Source organism: Lissotriton helveticus, chromosome 1_1, assembly GCF_964261635.1.
Source record: "Lissotriton helveticus chromosome 1_1, aLisHel1.1, whole genome shotgun sequence".
In the NCBI taxonomy this organism is placed as follows: domain Eukaryota; kingdom Metazoa; phylum Chordata; class Amphibia; order Caudata; family Salamandridae; genus Lissotriton; species Lissotriton helveticus.
In genome coordinates, this window is record NC_136057.1 from 2,112,414,088 (window position 1) to 2,112,441,369 (window position 27,282).

Here is a 27,282-nt window from a genome sequence, read left to right on the forward strand (position 1 = left end):
GAGATGTAAACAAATCAATACCAATAATGAAAACTCTCTGGAATAATAAATGTCAACTTAAGGTGATGAGGCAGTAGTTCATATACCAACCTAAGAATAGCAAGGGGTCACAAAAATATGATTGGCGTGTGTGTGCCTTAACCACTAAAAGAAAAGTGTTGTCATCAAATCAACTCGCAAAATCTGTCAACGGGTCTCTCCAAGTATTCAAAGAGTTCCCATCAGACTCCCATCCTGTACCGCCCTACATCATTTGGGAACCTTCAAAATGCATCTGGGAGATTAAACACCCAGTGCCAGATTTGGCAAGACTCAACCAAATCACTCACATTAGTTCCAAACTTGTTGTATTCAATAGTAGGTATCAGGAGGTAGTTGGAAAGCAGTGCTCATTACAATAAACCAAAAAGTGTGTAAGGTGTGGTAGCTAAAAATGAGTAAGAGGAGGAAAATATGTTTAATGGATACCTCCCTTTTCTCAATATTAAAAACAGTGCAAACGGTAGTTTCAACAAATAACTACACAGATGGAAAAATGGTCGACATGTTTCTGCAGACTATCACTGGGCCCATGGGTCACCTTGCTGCTTCATCAGGACCTAATTGCGCTACTGCTAAAAGTGATGATGTGAATTAAATCATACGAAAAAGTGATAATCAAAATAAATATCACCTGAGAATTCTCCCAATCTGTAGGAGAATGTCGCCCCCCCTCACCTGGCCACAGCTCAGGTAACACGGAGCACCGCTCTGTCCGTCGGTACTCCAGACGTCCTTCTGGGCTGTCTGGAGTACCCACAGACAGCCCAGAAGGACGTCTGGAGTACCGACGGACAGAACGGTGCTCCGTGTTACCTGAGCTGTGGCCAGGTGAGGGGGGGCGACATTCTCCTACAGATTGGGAGAATTCTCAGGTGATATTTATTTTGATTATCACTTTTTCGTATGATTTAATTCACATCATCACTTTTAGCAGTAGCGCAATTAGGTCCTGATGAAGCAGCAAGGTGACCCATGGGCCCAGTGATAGTCTGCAGAAACATGTCGACCATTTTTCCATCTGTGTAGTTATTTGTTGAAACTACCGTTTGCACTGTTTTTAATATTGAGAAAAGGGAGGTATCCATTAAACATATTTTCCTCCTCTTACTCATTTTTAGCTACCACACCTTACACACTTTTTGGTTTATTGTAATGAGCACTGCTTTCCAACTACCTCCTGATACCTACTATTGAATACAACAAGTTTGGAACTGATGTGAGTGATTTGGTTGAGTCTTGCCAAATCTGGCACTGGGTGTTTAATCTCCCAGATGCATTTTGAAGGTTCCCAAATGATGTAGGGCGGTACAGGATGGGAGTCTGATGGGAACTCTTTGAATACTTGGAGAGACCCGTTGACAGATTTTGCGAGTTGATTTGATGACAACACTTTTCTTTTAGTGGTTAAGGCACACACACGCCAATCATATTTTTGTGACCCCTTGCTATTCTTAGGTTGGTAATTAATTCAGTATCAGGGCAGTAGCATTGGCAGGTCGTTAAACATTCCCTGGGACCCCCCTTGTGTGTATTAAAAAAGTAGTTCATATACTCCATTTCTTGTTTGTTCGCTCTTGATGTTGACCTTATTTTTTTCATTTTACATTTTATTCTGGGTATGTATATTGTACAATCCTAGTCGAAAGAGCACGGGAGCACTTAGCAGAGATTGTGTTAGAGACACAATTAACACAAAGTTAACAATAGATTAGCGAATAAAAGAGGAACATTGGAATAAAACAGATCGAGGATGGGGGAGGCAGTTGATCTGCTGGGGTGGAAGGTTAGACCAGAAAATGCTTTTTGAAGACTTTGTGTTCATTATGAGGGCATCAGTACTGGAGTTCCAAAGCCTAGGGGCCAGGTAGGAGGAGGCATGGTTGGTGATTTTACTTTTCTTTCATTCAGGGATTTTGTGAAGTAACTGATTTTTCCTCTTGTGCATCTTTTGTTGCCAGTTATGTGATGTTTGTCTGTGAGGTAAGATGGAAAAATGGCGTGGATGAGTGTGTGGGTAATGTACAGGCGCGGTGCGTCCATTGGGGCGTAGGGGCATAGCCCCACTAAGCCCTGGACGCACCTCGCAAGAGCAGCAGCATACACAAATGATTATTTGCTCAGCGCTTCAATCCGGGTTGCGGTTGCGGCGGGACACATCCGATAGAATAGGGAGTGCGCAGGGGGTGGGGTTGGCTGGCTGGTCTGCTGAGTGACAGTCTGCAGAGACGTCAGCAGGCCAGCAGCAGTACTAGTCTATGTGCGCATGAGGAATTTTGGGCTGCACCTAGCCCGAGCATGTGCGTTAGACTAGATGCTCAGACGGAATGAAGGGGTCGGGGGAGGGGTGCTGCCGTAGCCGGGCCCCGTGCTATGGAAAGGTGCCAGGGCGAGGAGTCAGTGTGCCCCCTAGCTAATCCTGGCGCTGCATGCAACGCCAGGATTGGCTGGTCCACCGCGCCGAAGGGCTGGCAATCCATTATTGGATGCCGCGCGTGGGTGGCACACTGGATCAGGCTCAGCACTGCATGGCCAATCACTGTGTGGCTTCAGCATGTGAAGCCATGCAGTGATTGGGCATTCTGGACGCGCCGTGATCTAGTGTAGGGGGCGGGCGGGGGCTCTCGTCTCAAGTCATCGCCACTCGCCAAGTGCACACAGGGAGCAGCAGCAGACGTCTGTCCTCCGACCGGATGGACAAACTGACCACTGGCATCCACCTGTACGACAAGGCCCTGGCGCATGGGCGGCAAGAGGTCAGTGGCATTTCTAGGCATGATGATGAGTATATCAGTCCAGTGATGATCATTCGTTGATATTTGATTTACTGCTGCTTCATTGACATTAACTGATCAGCCTGGGTAAAAAATAATCTCCTAGTCATTCATGCATTTTTGATTTTGTATTGCTTTGTTACCTGATTAGCTGAGACGAAAGTAAAAAAGAATAGGTTGTTTATGAAATTCGGAGATTCCGAACTGTGAGACAAAATGTACTGCAAATGATACAGGTAATTTATGTCAGTGTGGAATTACCGTTACTTGGGGTCCCAGTAAATTTGGGAGCAAAATTGGACTGGAGATTGCAAGTGTTTGGGGACTAACAAGCAGGAATCAGATTTTTTGTGATGATTCCGGCTGTCTTTCCATGGTAGTCGATCTTCCTGCAGTAGAATTAATCTCCATGTGAAACACCAGCTAACTGCGGTAACCACTTTAAGCAATGCTCAGTGCTTATACAAACCCCCCAAATAAATCAGGCATGGGCGATTGTTCAAGCAGAAATGTTTGCAATTCACCCTGAAACGAGACTCCACAGAGGTTAGAAATCAGTGGTTTAAGTGGGCGGAATGTATTGGCTTTTTTATACTTACCAAAACAGTTTCCCGACTTTTTGTTAAAAAACAATTCTCGAACCGTTAATGCCGACCTTGCGGGCCTCTCCCTGAAAGCGCAGGGAAGGGGGTCAACTGTACCGTGAATAGGCGTCCTGGCCTGCACTTAGAGAGAGAGACTACAGAGTTGCAGCGCTCGCTTGCTTGTGAAGGCATGTTCAGGGCTCGTGTGGTCTCTCGGCGCTATAGCTGAAAGAAAGGTTAGTACAAGCAAAAGGAAGTGAGTTCAAGTGAAAAAAGATGGCATTTAGGCGTTTTCTGAAAAGTAGGAGAGATGAAAATTTGCATCCTGGGACTTTGTTATTATTTTTCACTTGTACACAGAGAACTACAAGTCCTAAAATTAAAAAAAAAACTCAGAGCTGTGCAAGCAACTTACGTCTGACGTAGGGCGCATATGACAGGATTAAGAACCGGCGGGAGGGAAGCCTTTTGCTGAAGGTCGGGTGTGCTTGATCTAACGGGGTTGGTCGGGCAGGGTGCCGTCGGCGTCGATACTTTCGGTAGAGAGCAACCTGTGAAAGATTGGCATCTAGGCGCTTGTTGTCGCTGAGCCGATGCTGAGCCTGCGATATCGGTTTGACAGAATAGCTCCTGAAATGCCCTTGTAGTAAACATGACCTGCCCACCCATCGCCCCCCAGGGTCAGCGCTTTTAGAACATGTTAACTTGTGTGCACGCGATGACAGGCGTGAACTCCATTCCTAGGCCAGGGCATGCTAGGATAATGTTCTACACCACACAGACCGAGCACCCCCACCTGCAGCTGTCCAGTCACATCCGGCGCGCGGTACAGAGCTGGACTGGCCACAGTGGATGGTAGCTCGGTGGGTGAATGTGCCTCTTACACAGATTTGCGTGCAGCCTGCCTGGCACGGGTTTAAATCCCAGCGTACTAGCCCGGAAAATTAACGCACCTTCTACAGGCATTTGTGGATGATTTACAGGCTCTTGGCTTAAATTCCTCCACGATAGCTGAGATAGTCAATGCGCCTGCTGCAGAGCTGTGTGTGTAATCTACAGATTCCAGGTAGGTTCCAACCGCAGCAAGATTTCGCAGAAGGTCAATGAGCCTTGATCCGTGATCTACGAGTGACGCCTGTTATTGACATTAGTGACTCACTACTGTGAGAGCAAGCACTATTAAAACATAACTTTATTGTTATTAGTTCGTGTGAGAGACACAGTGCTGCCAAACGTTCCTCCACCTTCAAGGCACTGCAGCTGCTGCTCTAAAAAGCTGTGGCGGGTTGTCTTCACCCATCGTGCTGCTGTTGGCCATTAAGTTCTTGTTGAAATGATGATAATAAAAAGAATAAGAGTAATAATTCATTTTCTTATGGTGTTTTGTATCACATGCTCACAGCTTTACAGTGCTGTGAACAAAGGGTGTTAGTATATAACACATTATCTTTGGAGTCAGTGCTGCAGTTGTCATGACCTGACCTGTAGATTACAGGGACATCTCTGTAACAGCCAATTAACCCACTTGCTTACACGGGCAAATGACAATCCTGTCCACCCGCTTTGGAGGGTGTTGACTGCTGACTTGCTCTGTCGCAAACTGTTAAAAACATGGCTCTTCTAGATACATCCCATTGGCTGTCTACACCACACATCTATTGACGTTTTAGTGCTCCATAAAACTGTGTTACATAAATCCAATATATGGTATTCGGCCAAAAACGTAGCTAGGAAAAAAACGAGGATACTGTGTAAAAGTCCTTTGAAAGATGATTGTACAACCAAGGACAGGGTCACCGCAAATTTGCGATTCTGCAACCTCAGCATTTTCTGCATTTGTATGGATGTGCCACATTTCTCACAAATTCCATCATCTGCAGGACAATCCACAGATTATAACAAAACTGTTCCAAGCTCAAGCGGATCAAAAGTTACTAAAAATGCATAACACGTGTTGTATTTTGACCTTTTGCCGCATAATTCGGTCAATCCTGCCGCGTAATTTGCTTCTCATTTGTTGCATGATTCCAGTGGCCCTGACCATGGCCTCTAAAATAGCACGAGTCTGTGTCCGTGGCACTTTGTGCAGAATCATTCCTTTTCCATACATGCCACATAATCCACCACCTGCTGATTAATCTGCAGATTTCAACAAAAGCAAACTTTATTTTTTGCTGAAACAAATCAAAAGTTGCAAAAATACGACTTTAGCAGGTCGCTTAAGGGGTTGGTCCTTGTAATGGGGTTGGCAATAAGCAGGTCCAAAAGCCCAGGTAATATTAATGCCCCAATTGATGGACTGAGGGAAAGGGTTTAGTGGGAAAAAATCCTTACATGTTTGATGTAATTCAAATTTGGTGGAAAGAATGATTCCTTCTTTGCCGAAAAATTGTTTTCATTACACCACAGACACTGTTCTGGAAGCAGTGATTATGTAAAGGAGCACTCAGAGTTTAGAAGAAACCCACATATGTGACTGCTCTACCACACAGTTCCTCCTTGTGAGGCACATACATGTGTAATGTACAGTCCAGTGCAGCAAGACTGTTTTTGAATGAAAATAGTGTCTTCCAGAGACCATAGAGGGTGAACCCAGGGTAAACCCAAAACACAGGACACGTTTGAAAACATAACATGGTATTGGGGAATAAAAGAGGCATATCTTTTATTGCAATATGTGACTTATTTTCGATTGAACGCACCATTGTAAGTTTCATACAAACTATATTATTCTGAGAGGTAGAAAGGACTGTGTTAATGAAAGGATCTAAGTGAGTTTTAATATTAGTTGCTAATTATTACTTTGAATAAGATTTGCACAATGTGTATAGCTTTCTTTTTTGTGATCTCTTTGGATTTTTTATAGCAATACGAAACATTTTGTACTCTCGTGTCTTAAAATGTCAAATTAGAGCCATAACAGACCACAGAATATGTTGCGTAAGGCTGTATAGTTTGGCTTCCATGGATGGATAATTTGTCCACCTCTGACACATTTTTTGTCCTCTGTTTCCTCATAATTCCACCAGCTCTGGCTAAAACTCAAAGAATCTACTCATTCGAACCAGGAATCTGAACCAGGACTCTGAGAGTGTTGTCCGTGCTGTCAAACCCCCTCCGAAAGTGATAAACACGCGTTGTTTTTTTGCACCCCCTATGCGCAACCGAGGTCCAAATGGATTGTCCCCATGTGTAGATCCCTCTGTTTATTGTCGAGAGGAGAGGCATATAGAATATGCGAAAGTGACACAACCCCGATTGTGGGGTTTGGGGTCTAGTGGCTTGAGGGGAAGAAATCGTACAGGGTGGGTGTCATCTGGGGGGTGGCAGCTTTTTTTGGGCTGAGGGGATTTTCACTGTGGTTAGTATTCACTTTTTTAGGTTTCGAAAAATATAATTGAAGGTCAGCAGATAGTGATCATTGCCCTGAATCATCATGGTTGTAGAAGTAGATAGTGACATTTCTGTACCTACCGTGTTTGTGTATGGGACCATCATGATTGCTGGGTGGATTTGAGCCAGAGGTGAGTGTCTGCACTAACCTGGGCTAATAATGTAGTGCTTTTGAACAAAGTTAGTCTGCTTGTGCACTAGTGTTTCTTTATGGGGTAGTCATGGTGGCCTGGGTGACTTGCACTGTAGTGTGTCACAAGTGAGAGTTGACACTAATCTTCTTGAATATTGCATTGCTTCTTAGCAGAGTTGTTTTTTGTGTGCATGTTGAACGCACAGAGGTTGTCAAGCAAAGCAGACATGTTTGTGGATGTTGGAAGAGATTATGTATTCTTTTTTTTACCTCTATGGCAACATATGGCATCATATATTTCCTAATTCATAGTGTGATTTGATTGTCAGTGTAATGGAAATGTTGAAGGGATGGTATTAAAATATCTCAGTGAATTTTCCGAGATTAGTTGTGAGCAGCAACCAGCAATGAATCAGCAAGCCCTCACCTAGAGTCATGGGAGAGCTATGCATTCCATGTGCTTCTGTGTTACAGTCTTAAGTTCTGATGTTTACAAGTGAAGAAAGACTGCTGCCAGTAAAGGGCCCATGGCTTGAATTTTTGTCCGCATGCCTATCAATTCATTTGATTAAAAATTTACGATTTTTCTTCTTTTTTCCCCCAAAATTTTCAAATCCCCCTTTTGGGGTTCGGGATCGCTCGCTGCGCTCGCTCGCTACGGTGCTGTATGCAAATCACTTTGCGCCCCACCACTTTCAAATGTCACCCACCGCCCCTGGTAATGTAAGCAATTTTCAAGTTCATTCAGGCTTCTTGCGGCAGCCACTGTACATGTTTGAGGATAGGGGTAATATAGTGTGACTTATTTACATTAGCGTTTAGACAGGCTGCTATATGTGGAGATGCTTTGAGATGTGCAGTTGATGAGTTCAGTAATCCAGAACAATAGCGTTGCCTCCATCAATGTGTGAACGGACAAAAGATTGAAAGACATTTCAGAAATATGCTGCAGGACTACAGGATTTCATTTTCTATTGGAGGTATAGTTGGTATGTTGCTGATTTGGTTACCTTATCGATGTGTTCGGTTGGGATAAGGTTGAAATCTATGATGAAAACAAGAGATTTTTCTGATGGTACTAGATGTGGTGCGATGCCTGCTGGGGAGAAGCAGTCAAATTCCTTAAGGATCCTCCCCTCTTCATCACATACATGATCCCTCTAGCCAGCATTATCCACTCTCACAGCATCAATGTCCTCCCTAACGCCACAACATGCAACTCCTTCTCTTTCTCTCGGACAAGACGCCCAGTATCTGGATCGAGTTTAATGCATGATTGACTGAAATTGTCCACTGGGTGAAACTAAACTGTCTAATGCTGAACTCCAACAAGACTGAAATCATGATCTTTGGGAACAGCACATCACAATGGAACTCAACCTGGTGGTCTATAGAGCTAAAACCAACACCCACCACCAGAGTTCTCTATAGGGTGCGCGCAAGCATGCACACACACCTGATCTTTCCCCAGTGCGCACATCACTCTTATGCCACTGCCTGTATCGGCCACAGTATAAAACCGTTCATCAGAGCTGCATTTAAAACATAAGGAAGGTGAAAAAAACTGTCATTCTCTGCAGCAGAGCAGCTCATGCATTGGCATCCCGTGCATAGGAGCAGATTACCAAAGAGAGCACCTGGACATTGCAGCAGAGAAGTGTTATTCCAGGCCTCTGAGACTGTTTCAGAAGGGTCACGGATTTCAGAACAGATGGCTCCTATATATGTTGCTTGCTCTGTTATTATTCAGGTTGCCGGGCAGCAGTCAGACGGAGTCTCTAATACAGAGACAATCAATCATTGCCAATCACCTCTTATCTTGCCAGCACTAGCTTTGTTTCTTTTACTGGGGGTCTTTGATTTTGTAACAAATGTGCCATCTTTTTTGCCATTACTTTTGTGTATTTGTTAACTTTAGTAATTAGTCAGAGATCATTTACGCAGTTCTAGAATATATTTAAATTAATTTTCCATTATTATTTCTTATTATGTATTTTCTAAGGCTGCGTTAGTGATCCCTGGCTGAATGTTCATGTAACAAAGGCTTGCAGAGATGTTACGGGTCTTTGCATACCAATGACTGGTATTGTTCTCTTGGATAGGAGGCAAACGTAACATATGTTTTAATATGAATTTTCTGCCATTGTTTTCTTCAAATATTACTCGAGGATCTTTAAAACAGCTCTATAACACATTTATTAAATGTGATTTTCCCTTATATTTCTTCATATTGTTGTAGCGCCACGTTAAGAATAATTGATTTATAATTGAAGTAAACAAAGACAGAAAGCTAATGTTCTAATTGGTTTGAGACAATTTTATATGCAGTCCTATTGAACTATTGTCTGGGTCTTTGCAAACAAAAGGCCTGTATGTTTACCCCAGAAGATGACAAACCTATGTGTTAACTGTCCCCTTCCATTGTAACTGGTGTTTTTTATTATTTTATCCTTTCCTACTGAAAGGTTGGATTGCCACCCTTTCAAGATAAAAAATACCAGCCATTTGATTATGTTTTAGCAGTACACAAAGGCCTAAAAGTAATACCTAAACAGGACTTTATATAAAAGAAACTGTAATCATTTGTAACATGACTTTTCTGTTTGTATGTACTTAAGTTATTCAGGCAATGCCACAGCAAAGGCCACTGATGTTGGTAGTTTTGAATTGCAATCGCGGGAATGGTTAGTTTCATGGTGCATGTACCCTGGCTGCAGCGCACAGAGGCCTTATACTGCAGCACACAGGGGGAAAAAATGAGAGGGAACATTGCCCACCACCACTACCCACGCTTAGAACCTTGGGATCATCTTCGACAGAAAACTCAACTTCTCTTCCCAAGTCAGTAGCTTCACTGCCTCATGCTTCCATACCCTGAAGATGCTGATAATGATTTCAAAATGGATCCCAATCAAACCCCAGAAAACCATCACACACGCACTGGTCACAAACAACACCCTCTATGCCAGGACCAACAAAAAGCTCACCAGAAAGCTGCAGACCATTCTGAACTCAGCTCCAGAATCACACTCAACTTCCCACACCACATTCAGATCACACCATACCAGAAGGAGCTCCACTAGCTCACAAACAAGCACAATTCAAATTCCTCAACTACACTTTTGAAGGCACTACGTAAAACGGGCTAAGTAATCACATCTACTTTCAGAAACCTTTTAGGCACTTCTGCTCGTCTAAACTCCTGCTTGCCAAATCCCACTCATATGCAAAACCAAATCTGGCAGTCAGGCATTCTCCTACATTGCTCCTAAAGCTAGGAACGGCCTGCGCTACACAAGCTGAAGACCTCTATTTTCCAGACGTCCCACTAGGTCCTAGGTGTCACACACACCTGCTCAGTGCCAGGATACTCTCCCAGTGCGCTCTATAAATCTGCATAACATAACATACAGAGACAGGCTTAAAATCTCACAAGAAATGAAGTGGAATTAGGACATCCATCTAACTTGAGCTTAAGCACTATGATTTATAGTGAACTTGAGGTGCCTTTGTAATTGTTTTTACGCTGTTGTTTTTTTCTGGTAGCCGTGGGCTGTTGCCTGTCGTCTGCACTGCCCATAACTTGTTCTTGAAGGCCTGATGTGTGGGCCTCTAACTGCATCCCATAAGAAATTGTAAAACTGTGCAGTACCTCTGTAAAAAACACTGAACTAAAGTAAATGGCTGAAGGGGACTGATCTAAACCCCCTTTCTGCCTAATGTACTGACATGAGATTTGGGAAACAGCAACCTGTTCTTAGCGAGACCTCAAAAGGGAAAAGTCCAGTATGCAGGAAAATGGAAATACGATGTATACTACAATTTCTTGCACATCAACTCTCTCAAATAAAGCCAAATAAACATTTTACAGGAGCTTTGACAGAGTTGCCAGATGTTTCTGGTAAAGCCTGACTAACCAATCCACACCTATAGAGTCTGAGCAGGTTGCCGTTCTTGTCCACATAACCCTATGCAACATTCATGTAACGTGTATACCAAGACAAACCCATTCCATAGCTACATCTTACTTACCACATGAACTAGACTATTTTATTTTTCTATTACAAAAATCGAATATTCGGAACAAAGTCAGATGTTTCCCAGTGGGAGTTTGCAACCTAAAATATCCACCCGTATCTTGATTTATAGGATAAGTCCTATGGTGGCAGTATTCGGGATCCAGACTTTAAAGAGAACTACATCCTTTCCAGTGTAATGTTGGTTGATTGTCAGGGTACTTTACATACAGGACTGTTAAAGCATGGGAATGTGACACTTTTAGCCAATCAGTCTTAAATCTAACTGCCCATATCTTTGGTCGCCATAAGTCCCCTGACAAGCCCTGGGACTGGTACCTTCATCTCTCATCTCTCTTTGGACATGCTGTAGACTATTTTCGAGCTACAAATTTAGATTACGGTTTACATTCCTTCTTAATTTGTGTGATGCATAGTAAAAAAAGATTGAGAGCATTGTCCATCATCCTGTAAGATATCCAACTACTGCATTCTCCAAAACAGCTCCACAGCTCAGCATTTCATCAGAATGGAAGATGCTTGAGATGAAGAACAACTCAAGCAGTTATCTCCAACTTGTGTTTTAAACGTTTGTAACTACTGCGGTGTCTTAAAGGCTTGAAGTAAAAGTTTAAATCAGCATGTTTAATTAAATCTGTCATTACCAGACACAGTATAATTGTTACACAACCTTTGGACTGTTCCAAATCTGCCAAAGGAGTATTGATCTGTCATTTCAACATCTCCTAGGTTCTGACTACCACTCAGGGTACCTGAAAAGAGCAATTTTGGTATACTTCAGTTAAACATCTACCACCATTTACCAGCTCCATCAGCATGGTCATGCTGTTAATAGTATGTGCTTCTGGCTCCTTGGGAAATCCAAAACTAAGCCTCCATACAACTACCGCACACCCCACATATGCTAAAAAAAAGCTCCATCCCTGCTACTATACTGGGCAATGCCCATACATCTACCATGACTGCAGAGATACCTCGATGTGCATCCCTCCTTATGTTGAATACGCATATCATTTTTTAAAAAATGGGCCACATCAAACAGACACAATTCAACCTTACCATAAACTTTGATATGTACATTCTTTTTTTTTGTAGTCTAACCTGAGACGGGAATAACTAGTGAAATAATCAATCTCGGTATCTGATAAAATCAGTGTTTTCTCAAGTAAAACTGCGTTTGTTGGACAACATAAATATTAAACTGGTGCAAGTCTGATTCTGAGTACCCCTCAGGATATGTTGCTAGCTCACAGGGCACCTTCTGCACCCCTAAGCTGACAGGTTACCAAATGTAACTGCAACCTCAGAACATGACAACCCTGACTCCCCAAGGAAATTGTGGTAACAGATCTAGAAACCCTACACTTAGCCACTTATGCATACCCAAAGAGATACACAAGAAATACACAGCATGCAGACACACTATTAAAGCATTGTGGTTCTTGAATAAAATATGTGTGTTGCAATGATTAATAGAAGGAAATCGGATATTGTGAATAGAATTACGAAAATGTTCAAAAGGATGTACACTTCAACCATTTTGATAATTACAGAAAACTCTGTGCTTGCATACAAGTACTGTAATATAGTGTACTCCTGCTTAGCACATTCTGCCCTAATGTGTTTAAGGTGAATGTATCTGCCAAATCTCTATCGGGTGGTCTAACTCCCCATTACCTGTGGGTAAATGTCATCTTACTGCCCGTCTTGGTGTAGAGTTGGACAGCATCGCTAACATGAGGTAACAGGAATCAGCTGAGTTGGAATTCCGGCATGGACTGACCTCTCAATGTCAGCAAAATGCTCCTCTGTATAAACAAAGGCTTGATGTCATATATATAATAACATCCTCCATGTTGCCATGCTGAAGCCCAGTCAGGCCGCTATTGCTTATTGTATTATGATAGTTCTGTTGTGGAACAGCCAAAAACAAATAACATCATCTTGCATGCTGAACTTAGCCCTTGTACAGATTGTTCGAGGTGTTTTGATAGATTGTCTACGAAATGGTGTTGTAAGCAAACTGAGTTTGAAGAAGGTCGTCCCATATGTGCACGCAAATAATGTGTGTCAGATATTGTGCTTGGGGAGAGAAGGCAACTTAAGGTTGTGGGCATCAAAAATGGCGATTTCTTATCTGGTCCTAATACCTCCACATGACATCCGACTAAACCAAGAAACCTCCTATTGTAATTCTGAAGTTACATAATATAATTCAAAGTCCAAAACTCCTTGCACACCAATTGTTGGGGAAGGTTTAACATGAAGACACCAGTCTTTATTGATTTTACCTTCCTAAAACAGCTTCAGAAGCAGAACATAAATTCTACGAAAGAAAGAATTCAGCAGTTTCTTGGACATGCGTTGAAAGATGTATAAAGCTCATGGCGCCAAAGTCATTTTAGCTTTCGCTACAGAAATTTCTGTCCATCAGTTTCAAGAGGAGCCTCCGCAAACAGTCCATTGCCTTCCACATTATGCTCACCTGCTTAAAAGTTAACTATATTAATCTGTATGCTCAATATATCAGAAAGGCCTGAACACCACTGTTATCTGCAGATCTCCAGTGTGCCAATACACTGTCCTTCAAACTACTATTGGAACAAATAATTCTTTCTTATTACTCCATAAGTTCTGGAAATGTAATCCTGTGATCAGAAATATATAGAAAAATATTGCCCATATACTGAGAGATTAATGGGACAGATTGTCTGCTGTACTTCCTTTCCCTTCAAGCCTATTACTGAGAAGATAAGTAATAGGACATATTGCAAGGGGAATGATAATAGGTGATTCTCAACCACACCTGCCTTCTACCAAAATTCAAACTTATTAGTGTTACTTTTGACCAGATGGCTCCTATATAGCAAGAAAACTCACCTTTAAATAATGCCTCTAAGCCAAACTGCCTGAAGGTTTCAATCATATAATGTCAAGCTGTAGTACTGAACAACTTATGAGCATCTAAACTGGCCATGCACTTTGTTGAACATTTTATTGGCTCCTACCACATAAACAATCTATAAATATTATGTGCTGTGTATCTGCCCAAGATGACATTGGTTTAATCTGCTTGCACTACCAAACTCCCCACACCTGCCAGTCCAGTTGCCAGTACTTTTCCAAGAATCTTATTGTCTAAATTGATCTTAGCAAGCAGCCTGCATGACCCACAGTTCTTCTGATCCATTCATGTCTTAATTATCAGCAATAATATTTTCTCTGAATGGTCAAGGTACGCCCCATTAAGACAGTTGCTCACATACATTGCCAACAGTCTAGTAGCTAATAAAACTGTAAAAGCTCTATAGCTTTCGGGTGTTAATCTATATCCTTCTGGTGTATTAACCATGCTTATAATAGCAAAATCCCACACCAATCGATCAAGTGAGATTTGTAAAGTGCAGCTAATCACTTGTTAGGGTATGCAGGCACTGGGATCCAAAGTGCTTGGGTCGCTTCAATTTAATTGCCAGGTCTTGAGTCCCCTTCTGGCCTCTTGAAGAGAGGGTGAGGTTCATAGATGGCGGGGTAGGCTGTTCCAGGATTCTGAAGCGAAATAGCAGAATGAGTGTCCTCCACATGTCTCAGACAATGCAAGGGGGGCTCCAAGAGCTTCTAAATATGTTTCCATGATTCATTGAGTCCCTGACTAATCATGAAATCCTGCATTTGTTCTGGGGTGACACCAGCGTGCTGACTAAAGATTTTCTGTAAAACCCTTTTAACACATATTTTGATATCCTAGTGTGTGTGCAATACTTAGGTGCTGCATTTTTACTGTTGGGGTAAATTTGGGCTGCTACTCCCTATTCACGAATCAGACTAGATTGCAACTTGCCTTAACACCTTCAACATGTTACTTCATGCCATATATGCTAAGGTATTTCCTAACTGCATGCTTAATGCCAAATATTCCTGATGTCTCCCACTGTAGTAATCAGATTTATATGTGACACTATGGTCTTACTTAGTTTACAGATCTCCAGCTCTAGATCCTCATCTTTCTCGTTCAACATGATGTTTATAAAAACTTCCTCTTATGACGAGCTGTACTGCTTACTACAGTATGGTGTTGCTAGTCACTGACCCTTCATTTTGTATTAAAAAGTAGATGAGAGCCTTCCAGATAGCATTTTCAAATGCATACTCTTCGAGTGCCAGATTCATTCTCAAGTTGTCATGCGAGTATTAGAGTTGTATCATCTCTCCGCTTCTTCACTACCAGCAAATGGGAATGATCAGACAAGGGCTTAACAAGAAATTTTGAATTTGTAATTGCACAAAAACAGTCCATCCTCATAATTACAAAATAATCACATAAGTATCCTCTTTCCTAGCTGTGGTTGTCCAGCATGATACCATCAAATACAGCTGGTGCACAGAGTTCTATAATTTTTGGGAGATACCCCCAACACTCCTTCTAATAGTCCTCGAACCATCTATGGTGTTATGTTGGATAAAGCTGAAGTGACCTGTATTACGAATCCAGAGGTGTGTAAATGTATCAATTTTAGATACAAAGCTTTGTCATTCTGTGGACCTACATATTATTGTACCAGCCACTGCAGTGTATCTCCAATTGGTACATGTACATTTAACAATGTGCATTAGGAAGTCAAACACTGTTACAGCTTGCTAAAAATAAAGATTCACAGGAAATGTGTTCATTTTGTAATACTGTAAATAAAGCTAATGTTTATTATACTTCTCATTTCCTACTTTTATTGATTCTGTTTCACTGGTAATAATTAAATCTGGCACAATTAAAAATCGGAACATTTATCTGTATTTTTCATTTGTTTCAGGTTATGCAGGACAAGATAATTTGTCTTCCCAAAAGAGTACACCCTGCACAGAACCATACGCCTATTGTCAATTCATCAAGTGCCATTTCCAGTGCTGCTCAGCTTCCACAAATCAAGCCATCCACCACACCTGCCACTGTGGAAATGAGGGGGCTGAAGACCGACCTAGATTTGCAGCAATACAGCTTTATAAATCAAATGTGCTATGAGCGTGCCCTGCATTGGTATGCAAAATATTTCCCCTATCTTGTCCTTATCCATACACTGGTTTTCATGCTTTGCAGTAATTTCTGGTTCAAATTCCCAGGATCAAGCTCAAAAATTGAGCACTTCATTTCAATACTGGGGAAATGTTTTGACTCTCCATGGACAACAAGAGCTTTATCTGAGGTATCTGGTGAGGACCCAGAAGAAAAAGACAACAGGAAGAACAATTTGAGCAAAGCCACTGCAAACTTATCAATGGTTGAAGGCACATTGGTGAAAACCCAGTCGTTAAAGTCAATACCTGAGAAGTTTGTGGTTGATAAGGCAACAGCTGGTGCTCTTGATAAGAAGGAGGGCGAGCAAGCAAAGGCTTTGTTTGAGAAGGTGAAAAAATTCAGACTGCATGTTGAAGAAGGGGATCTACTATATGCCATGTATGTTCGCCAAACTATACTTAAAGTTATAAAATTTCTTATCATTATTGGATACAACAGTGCACTGGTGTCAGAGGTTCAGTTTACTGTGGACTGTAATGTTGATATACAAGATATGACCGGATATAAGAATTTTTCCTGCAATCATACCATGGCGCATTTGTTTTCAAAACTTTCCTTCTGCTATTTATGCTTTGTTAGTGTCTATGGCTTAACATGCCTTTATACCCTATACTGGCTCTTCTATCGATCTCTCAAAGAATATTCTTTTGAATATGTTCGCCAAGAGTCAGGAATTGATGATATTCCAGATGTCAAAAACGACTTTGCATTCATGTTTCACATGATTGATCAGTATGATCCCTTATATTCCAAACGGTTTGCAGTATTCCTGTCAGAAGTAAGTGAAAACAAGTTGAAGCAATTGAATCTAAACAATGAATGGACCCCTGAAAAGCTGAGACAGAGGCTACAGACAAATTCCAACAATCGCCTGGAGATGCAGCTGTTTATGCTGTCTGGACTTCCAGACACTGTGTTTGAAATTACAGAACTTCAATCTTTAAAGCTTGAAATCATTAATAATGTAATGATTCCAGCCACAATCGCTCAACTTGACAATCTGCAGGAGCTCTCTTTGTACCAGTGCTCTGTAAAAATCCACACTGCAGCTTTGGCATTCCTGAAAGAAAACCTGAAGATCTTAAGAGTCAAGTTTGATGACATCAGAGAACTTCCCCTGTGGATGTATGGGCTTAGAAATCTGGAAGAGTTGTACCTTATTGGCTCCTTAAGTCCCGATATTTCAAAAAACATTACACTTGAGTCTTTTCGTGAGCTGAAAAGCCTAAAGAATTTGTATATCAAAAGCAACTTATCAAAAGTCCCTCAACCTATTGTGGATGTTTCCAGTCATCTACAAAAGCTTTCTATACATAATGATGGCACCAAATTAGTGATGCTGAACAACTTGAAGAAAATGGTAAACTTAACTGAGCTAGATCTGGTTCACTGTGATTTGGAGCGCATACCTCATGCTGTCTTCAGCCTTCTTACTCTCCAGGAACTGGATTTGAAAGAAAATAATCTCAAATCAATTGAAGAAATATTGAGTTTTCAACATTTGCGAAAACTAACCATTCTGAAGTTGTGGTACAATAGCATAACCTACATCCCTGAGCATATTAAAAAACTGGGCAGCTTGGAACGATTATATTTTAGTCACAATAAAATAGAAGTTCTTCCTTCTCACCTCTTCCTATGTAACAAACTAAGATACCTGGATTTGTCTTATAACGACATTCGATTCATTCCACCAGAAATAGGTGTACTCCAAAGTTTGCAGTATTTTTCCATAGCGTGTAACAAAGTGGAAAGTGTGCCAGATGAACTCTATTTTTGTAAGAAACTAAAAACTTTAAAACTAGGAAAAAATAACTTGTGCTCACTGTCACCCAAAATCAGTAACTTGGTGTTCCTTTCCTACTTGGACATAAAAGGTAATCATTTTGAAAGTCTTCCACCTGAACTTGGAGTATGTAAGGCTCTAAAGCGAAATGGACTGATAGTGGAGGACACTTTGTTTGAAACCTTGCCTTGTGAAGTCCGCGAGTACATGAAATCGGAGTAGTGATGGACTCTTCAAGGGCAGATTACTAACTTTGTGTTTGCTAAATAAAAATAATGTACTGTAATTAGAATTTGAAAAAAGTAAACTGAAAATCTAATAGGAATGCCCCACAAAGTGTATATATTTACAAAGGTTAATTGCTTGCTGGCAAGTCACTATCTTAAATGTTTTAAAAAGGTGAAACACTTTGGGGCCAAAGGCACTGAACCAACAAAGAGCTCCTGATTTCCATTTGAGGAGTACAGAAAATTGACATTGTCTGGACTAGTAGTAAAAGGTAAAGTGTTGAGCTGTGATTGGTGGGAAAGATGAGGTGGGACTAAAGAGGGTGTTGAGAGTGAAAGGCTAGGTGAGTCAAAAGAGATTACACTTTAAATGCCTTCAAACTCATCAGGTTTTTTAAGCTATTTGCTTCAGAGAGTAGTTAGATCAGATGTGAACTAAAAATTGGGAAGATTGTTGCAAAAGTCGTGAGATACATACAAGGACTAGAACATGGTTTCTGTTACTATCCCCTGATTTCAATCTATGGCTGGGAAAAATCTATACCTTGTTCATTCTGTTAATACTTCCGTGAACCAGCTGTTCACAAATCAGGTGGGAACACAATTTTATCTGAGACTTTATGGCAAGATTTTTTATAAAGAGTATCAGTTACAGTTGCTTCTATAAGGCATTACTACTTTCATTTAATTGAAACACTGGGGTACCAGACATATTTTCTAAAACGCATCACTGTTTATATTTTTTAGTTTTGACACCACACTGTGTCGTAATAACAAAATAGATGAAGGATTACATTTATTTATAAGACATTTTTACTTCTATTTTTTTACAATAGACATTTATCTATTTCTTATTCTGACACTGATCTAAACGTAGGTTGTTTAGCACTGATAAAATTAGAACATGATATACTTCATCCTTATTTTGTTTATGTTTCTCTGTGAACTTTTAATGCCATGGTATCTTTTATATTCTGTGGGCATTATTTGTGTAAAAGGTGCAGGTTCTTCAATTACAGTGAACTTTTTCTGTAGGCATATGTGAAGATGTGAAGGCTGTGCAATATAGACATAGGATGCTGTGATTAATATGAAGGTTCCAAGTAGAAGAAGATTGATTAGTCAAAGTTTCAATGTTAGCATTTGTGGTAAAAAAGCGTAGAATAAATTAAGAACGCTATATTTTTTTATTGGTATTTATTTGAAATACATATTATGATAGAATCACTCCCCCTCTAAGACTGCATACGTTGTAATACAAGTTTCAAGGTTGAGTGGATATTCCATTAGTTGCTTGATAATGTGGATATTATTAGTTTCAATTGGTAGTGCCCTTTTCAGTGAAAACATGCTGCCTAACTCTCATATTGTGTCACACCCTCTAGTCTCACTTAATCGGCGTGCTCAAAGTTTTCATGGAAACTATCTCCTTATATTATAAGGAGCTTCAGGTTGCTGTGAATTTATGAAATATGTTGTATTGGTTACTCGTGGCATTGTATGAAGGCACCATTGCAGATTTTCTCCAGCACATATTCTATATTGTTGCTGCCATTTGGATGTAGGTCATTAAAATCATGTCCTTTTTAGATCTGTTCCGTATCCTCAGATTCCTTGGGCCCAGCAATATATACTGAGGATCCTAACCTATACTAATAAAAGCACCTGGGCCCTGCCTACTATTAGCTTTCATTGTTTTGATGGCATCTTTGCCTCATCTTGATTGAGCTGGAGTTATAGCCAGTCTACGTCAGTACTCCTTTTGGTTAGGTATTTTTACACATCCTCACACATTACAGTATTTGTTAGGACCTTGGTAATTTCCTTCTCTAACCTTCATTTTGCCTTGCCAGCTTGGCGTTCTTATTGTTTAACCTTTTAATGTATTGAAAAATTGGACTAGCCAATATTTTATTTGCCTTATTAGACGTCTCATTATGTTTCTATTCAATCTGAATATTTCCATTTTGCAGTGTCCGTATAGATTTGTGTCTGACTTCAGCTTTCACAAGTTTATTACAGATCTTTATATTGAATGGCTTACCTGTTGATTGACTGTCCTGCCGGTTTTCCTCTGAGCAGTGCCTTGAAGGTACTATAGATTGTCCTCCCATGTATCGGCCTAGAGCCTTTGGTTAAATAAAATCATTCATTTCATCTAATAGGTCTTTCATGTATGACACACTTATTGGTCATCAAATTGGGATTTCAAATCTACTTGAGCTGCCATAATAACTAGTTCTTAAACTTATTTTTATGCTCCCTATGTGCTTTTTTTGAAAAATGCCACCAGCTCTCAGTAGACAGCCGAAAGTTTGTTCTGCTCTTTTCTGAGAACTTGTTTAATGAGACGTCCAATAGTAACTTAAAATCACCAGCAAAACGTTATCCTTTTTTAAATGATGCTCTTCTGAGTAAAGAAAGTGTACAAAGTGATATTTCTGGGTGTTCAGGTTCATGTACGTCTGAGCCTTAGAGGTATACCGCCAACTTTACCCTTGTTAGATTGTCTTCAAATCTGGGTGAAGAAATTAGAAGTCTTTATGTAGTATGTGATGTATGTTGCCATTTCTTTTCAAACCTTAAAGTGAAAGTGCCACCAACATTTTGTGTGAGTATTGAATGGCCCACAATTAAAAATGCAGCCTCATTTTATTTTTTCCACTGTAACTTCTGTTATCTTACTTTAACATCTGAAAGTTGATGTTTGGTAGACACTTTCTACCTTCTTGCTATTCATTTATATTTCAAGTGGAAGAGAGGCACATGTTACTATGTTACATTGTGGTGGAATCATTCCTTTACATCCACATAAGGTGGCAAAGTAGCATTGCCTTCATTCCACTTGAAATGAGTATCCCTCCTCTAGCAGTTCATTCATGCACCTGCTTAGTTCACTCTTGTGTATTTCAACGTTCCTGTGATAGCAACTAAAGCTAGGGTTTTATAGAGATCACAATGTCATTTAGTAGTTACAACAGACTTCCACCCTTATTAAGCACTAGCTTAGCTTCTCTGCTTCGTGTATTTTCATGGTTCTACATCCCATGGAGTTTAGAGGTTTTACAGATTTGTATTTCTTAACCAAAATATTTTCTTTGGGCCTTGGACTGCAGTTTTTTTTAAGACAGTGGATTCTCATAGGGGCTTTCCAAGATCCAATGGTTAACTGACTTTTAGGTACTTTAAGCCTTTTACAAATATATCAGAATACAGACCAATGGCATTTTCTATAATTTCTTCTTGGGAATTGCCATTAATCTCGTTTGCCTTACTGAAATTCCCTTTTAATATTCTAGAGAAGATTTTAATGTATTGTCTGCTGCAGGTTATTTTTCAGTCTCTTTTTATTTCAACCAGGATGGTGCTTCTTAAAGTTTCTTGCAGTAGTGGGGTTATGTGACCAAAGCCCATATCTTTACTAAGGTTGCTACTATTTTTCACCAAGAGCTGGACATTGTTTTGTAATGATAATTGCTAGTCTCTAAATTCTCTTATTGTTACCATTAATATTTCACTCAGATGCGGGAAACAAATAGAAGCTACCATTAATCATTGCATACCTTTTTGTCATCTCTAGTTCGTATGACTTGGCAGGGCTGTCCATTCAATACCCGTGCAGGGTAGGTGTACTGGTAGATTGGTGACCAAAAGGCTAACATCTAAGGGACACCCTTAAGGGAAATTGCAATGCTGCCATATGTAATACCTTACAACTTTTTACAACATTATGTTTTATTAGTGTGGGGGTACAAAAACCTGCAACATTGTGCCAACTGTTTTGGATCCAATGGCTCATTGGCTACTCTTGCAAGTGGAGCAGCACACAGGTAGAGCAGCACAATGACTGTTTGCTGAGTCAGTTTCTTTCATTTCTTGAAATATCTTCTTGCAGTAAGCATTGTTAAAACGTTGGTGGTAATTACCTGGTTACTCAGCAGAGGTTTGTAGTATTAGCAATCTAACTCTTCCTTTCTCCACCCAGGTGGCCCCTTCTCTTAGGTTCCATTGGCAGATTTCGACGATGACCAGAACTGAATAAAGTTGGTATAATTCATCTCTGTCAGTCTCTGCAAATATTCACTCAGGAAAGGAAGTGGTCAATGCCAAGAAGGCGCTTCCTTAAAAATGAAAAAGATATTTTGGAACAATTGGCAGTGCTACGGTGAATTGACATGAGAAAGTGACCAAGCGGAAACCGCTTGCCCTTTTCGCACTGTTGCGATTGCAACCTAACTAGGTTGAAATGTTTCAACACATTAGTTTACTTGTGAAAAAATCATGAATCATTTTATTTGTGAGCATTTAAATTTTACTAGTATTTCAAATTCATAAGACCATAAGATTCACTTAAATGTCAGTGAATATCACAATTCATAAATCTCTAAGGATTTTTGTACATAAATCAATTTCCTTATACATCATGATTAATCAGAAATATCTTGCCCAAACATATAGCCTTGCCCAATGCATTTCGGGCCTGTTAGGCCCTTCTTCAGGGGCGATACCTGCAATCAAAAGAAATACAAAAAACTAGGTCACATAAATGACATCTGGTTCTCCAGATACAAAGTACTTAGAATGTCACTGTTTTGATGATCATGCATGAATTTGTTCAAAGTCACTTTGTCCTAAGCATTTATAATATAATCACAAAAGTAAACACATCAACTTGAGATTGCGCACTCACTTGTGTTCATATAAGGCGTATGTAAAAAAGATGTAATTTCGTAAGGCGCTGAAAAGTGGAAAGTGTGGTCCGTTGTACCTAAAGAGACAAACACTCTCGTTAGAGAGTTGTGGAAACCAGAATGGAAATAACAAAACTCGCTGAAGGCCTGGGATGACACTTACTGCTGAGAGAACACAGCGTGGTACGATTTAAAAACTAGCGAGGTCAACAAAGTCCGTGCAGTCTATACTTGTTCGCGTCTCAGGAAAATAACAGTGTAAAGCCTGAAAAGAACGAGACAATAAACACTCCGTCAGGAAAAGTATCTACCTCCAATAACACTGCCAAATAACCGACGTCTGTATCTCACTGTTTCACTTACGTTAGAACGTTCTAATTACACGGCTTGTATTTTACTCCTCTAGCATGCTGCGGACCTAATCACAACTCTCGACTGAACCTGCATACTGCTGGAAACAAAAACAAGAACGGCGGGAATCAGTTCCACAGCGTTCTAATATACAAGCTCCCTCTAGCTACTCCCCATGTTGTACTCGTACCTGATAATATAGTAGAAAACTTCTAAGCGCGCAAGTCTCTCCTCTTTGCAACAGGTCACTGGATCGGATGGTAATCCGGAAACAAGTTCGAATCTCACGGCGACTGCCCGTGTTTATGACGCGTCTAAATGTAGGCATGGAAGACGGACTATTAAGAAACGGGGAAAATCTGAAAGGGCAACTGATAGGCGCCATGTTGTAATGGTGTTTGTGGTGATGAACTAGTGAAGTGCGTCAAATACAAATACAAACAATTGTAAAAATTCAATAAAGTGAAAGAACATAGTGTGATTATAAAAACAATCATGCAAACTTGTGAAATATAGTAGACCAAGGAAACAGTCCTCCTGCGTGTTAAGATGCGCATATATCATAGAAAACACGTTAGATCTACTCGATCATTGATCCCCTTGGGATCTTGTGTCTGAAGTTTTTTTATCCAGAAAATTTCTCTTTGTAGCAGAGTTTTCGTGAGTGTTTTTCCGGGTGATGGGGCCACCACTTCGAGGATCTGGAATTTTAGTTGGGCTATGGTGTGCCTACTTTTTTCCCAATGAACTGCCAAACTGCTCTTTGTGTTCTTGTTTCGTATTGTACTTTTATGCTCGGATATGCGAGTCTTGGTTTTTCTCTCAGTTTTCCCCACATATAACAGCCCGCAGGGACATTTGATGGCATAGACCACGTTCATGGTATTGCAGTCTGCATTGATTCTGATGGGAATAGTTTCCCCCGTATGTGGGTGCTTGACTGTGTTGGTTACGATTACATTATTGCAGTGTACACAGTTTTGGCATTTTCTCATGCCCTTATAGCTTTCTGTTGTTTTCACTGGATAAGGTTTCAACAGCTCCTTGATGTTTCGTGACCTCTTATAGGCAAAAATTGGTTTGTTGAGAAATAAGTCTTTGAAATCAGTTTCCTTGCTTAACAAATCCCAATGGCAATTGATACTTTTTTTAATCTCTTGCGAGCTGGTTGAGTATTTTGAAACAAATACCTGTCTTTGTAAAGGCTGCTTTGTTTTTTTCTCAAATAAGGTTTCTCTGGATAGTTTGCCAGTTTTCTCTTTTGCTGTTTGAAGTACATCAACAGGATATTTTTTGGATAAGAATCTCTTATGTATGGTATCAAGATTGGTTTGTAAGGTTTCTTCTTGGGAACAAATTCTTTTAGCCCTTAGCATTAGGGAATATGGCAGATTGTTTATCAAGCTTTTTGAATGAAAACTGTTGTACGACAGAGCTGTGTTTCTATCAGTTGCCTTGTGATACACCTCTGTGTCAATGGTGTTATCTCCAATTTTTACTTTTACATCCAGGAAAGGAATACCTTCCTCTTCAATGCTGTGCGTAAATTTAATGTTCTCATCCTTGTGGTTAAGCTCTAATATCTTTTGTTCCAGAAGGCTTTTTGAATTCTGCCAAATTAGAAAAATGTCGTCTATGTACCGACAATATAGAACTGTGTTGTTTATCCATTCATTATCTGTCAGTATATATTGATCTTCGAATCTTGACATGTAAGTATTTGCATAGGCTGGGGCCCCAGAAAAACCCATGGAGGTCCCTTTGTTTTGCAAATAGTAAACATTGTCCCATTTGAAATAACTGTGATGTAAACAAAAATGCAAAAGTTCCAGTAAAAAAATCTTATTGACAGGCAGGTTTTCTTGTTTTAACAGAGCCCATTCCACAGCCTCGATGCCAGCAGAATGCGGTATAGAGGTGTAAAGGGCGCTGACATCCATGGTACATAGCAGCATGCCTGGTTTAACAGTTACTCTCATTAGTTTTTGTAAAAAATGGGTGGTGTCCTTGGTATAAGAATACCATGACTGTACGAAAGGTTGCAAAAACTGATCAATGAATTGGCCCAGAGGCTCGAAGATGGTGCCACATCCCGTGACTATGGGACGAAATGGTGGGTTAGAAAGATTTTTGTGGACTTTTGGCAGCATATATAGTCCTGGCTGCTTGGGAACTGAAACTGTAAGAAATTGTCTTGTTTTGTTGTTGATCCATTTCATGTTTTCAGCAGTGTCTAGTATCTTATTTAGTACCTCCTTGAGTTCCTTGGTTGGATCATGATCCAATTTGACGTATGTATTATTGTCAGAGACATGCTCAATCACTTTTGACTCATAGAAAGTTTTGTTCATTACAACAATTGCTCCCCCTTTATCAGCTTGCTGGATTTGAATGCTCTGGTTTTTTGCTAATTCTTGTAATGTATCTCTCTCATATTTGGAAAGGTTCCATCGGCTTTTTTTGGAAGTGTTTATCTTTCTAAGATCATTTAGCACCAGATTTTCAAAGGCGTCTAAAATTTTGTGAGAAGTGGGAGCTTGAAAGACTGACTTTGGTCTGAACTCCATGTATTCAGGTGGATCTTGCTCTGAGGTTTGATCAGGAAAGTTGGAAAAAAAATATCTTAAACGTAAAACTCTCATGAATTTGAAGAAGTCGATTTCAATCTCAAGGGGATTGGTCTGGTAAGTTGGCACAAAGTTCAACCCTTTGTTGAGAACTTTGATTTGTTGGGGTGTCAAGTCATACACTGAGATGTTCAATACTAAGTTGGTCGTGTGCTCCTCAGGTTGGGTTTTGTGACCTCCTTTGCCTCTCCTTGTCTTCCTTTTGTTTTCCCCGGAGGTTGAGTGGTATCCGCGTCCTGGGCGGAAAAAGACGTCTTAGAGGAAGATGCAGCTCCCTCATTGCTTGTTGTTTCCATTACATCAGGTGGTGTAGCAACTGTTGGAGGTTGTCTGGTGGCTTGAGTTTCTCCCTCTGAGACCACACTTTCTTGTGAAGATGTATTAGGTGTTCTCTTTGTGAAGGTTCTCCTTTGGGCGTACACCTCCGCCCATGTATACACTTCATTCAACTTGTAGTCCAGTGTATCACGTTTATACTTCCTTAGTTTTCCCTCCTGAATTTCTTTTGAGTGTTTATCCATTCTGGCATTCATTTCTTCCAGAAACTTGGACCAATCTTGTGAATCCATCCTGGTCTTTAGATCTGATTCGATAAGATTAATTTCCTCTGTGATTTCATTGATGACTACTGCTAGTTCCTCCAACAACAATAAGATTAAATCCAACGAACACTTATTAAGCACAGCATACCAGCGGTCCATAAAATCTTTCTTCATGTGAAAACGAAAAAGCATGGGTTTTATGGGCATTCTTAAACCCCTAGGTATCCTCTTGGCACGATGATATTGCACAAGTGTTGACGCATGGAGGCGTTGGTTCAATTGTCTTTTCGTCAAAAATTCTAGTTGTTTCAATTGTTGTGACAAACTACTCCCTTGTACATTGAAGGACCTGACATCATGTATCAGGGAATATATTTCTGTGGCTTGTTCATTGGTGTAAGCCAATATATTAGCACGATTATCCGTGAGACTGGTTATGGCATCAAAAGACATTGTAAGAAATGGGTGCTCACTCCCTGTGGACTGGGTAACAAAACAATAATTAGTAATGGGAGAGGCACTCCTATCGATATAAACAATAGACACTTATTTTGTAAATGATGAACATCGATAAATTACGCGTGCTGAGAAGGGAGACACACTGTCCAATGTGTGTCGGTGTATTGACATGAGAAAGTGACCAAGCGGAAACCGCTTGCCCTTTTCGCACTGTTGCGATTGCAACCTAACTAGGTTGAAATGTTTCAACACATTAGTTTACTTGTGAAAAAATCATGAATCATTTTATTTGTGAGCATTTAAATTTTACTAGTATTTCAAATTCATAAGACCATAAGATTCACTTAAATGTCAGTGAATATCACAATTCATAAATCTCTAAGGATTTTTGTACATAAATCAATTTCCTTATACATCATGATTAATCAGAAATATCTTGCCCAAACATATAGCCTTGCCCAATGCATTTCGGGCCTGTTAGGCCCTTCTTCAGGGGCGATACCTGCAATCAAAAGAAATACAAAAAACTAGGTCACATAAATGACATCTGGTTCTCCAGATACAAAGT

General features: G+C 40.3%; 1 protein-coding gene across 1 annotated transcript in view; it reads left to right on the forward strand.

The window, feature by feature from the left end:
- Positions 1 to 22,208, forward strand: part of LRRC8C (leucine rich repeat containing 8 VRAC subunit C) — a 248,702-nt gene extending 226,494 nt beyond the window's left edge. The window contains exon 3 of the mRNA XM_078646079.1: positions 15,769 to 22,208. Within this exon, the coding sequence (XP_078502205.1) occupies positions 15,769 to 18,039 (2,271 nt within the window). The 3' untranslated portion in view covers positions 18,040 to 22,208. The remainder of the gene's footprint in view (positions 1 to 15,768) is intronic.
- Positions 22,209 to 27,282: the final 5,074 nt, after the last annotated feature.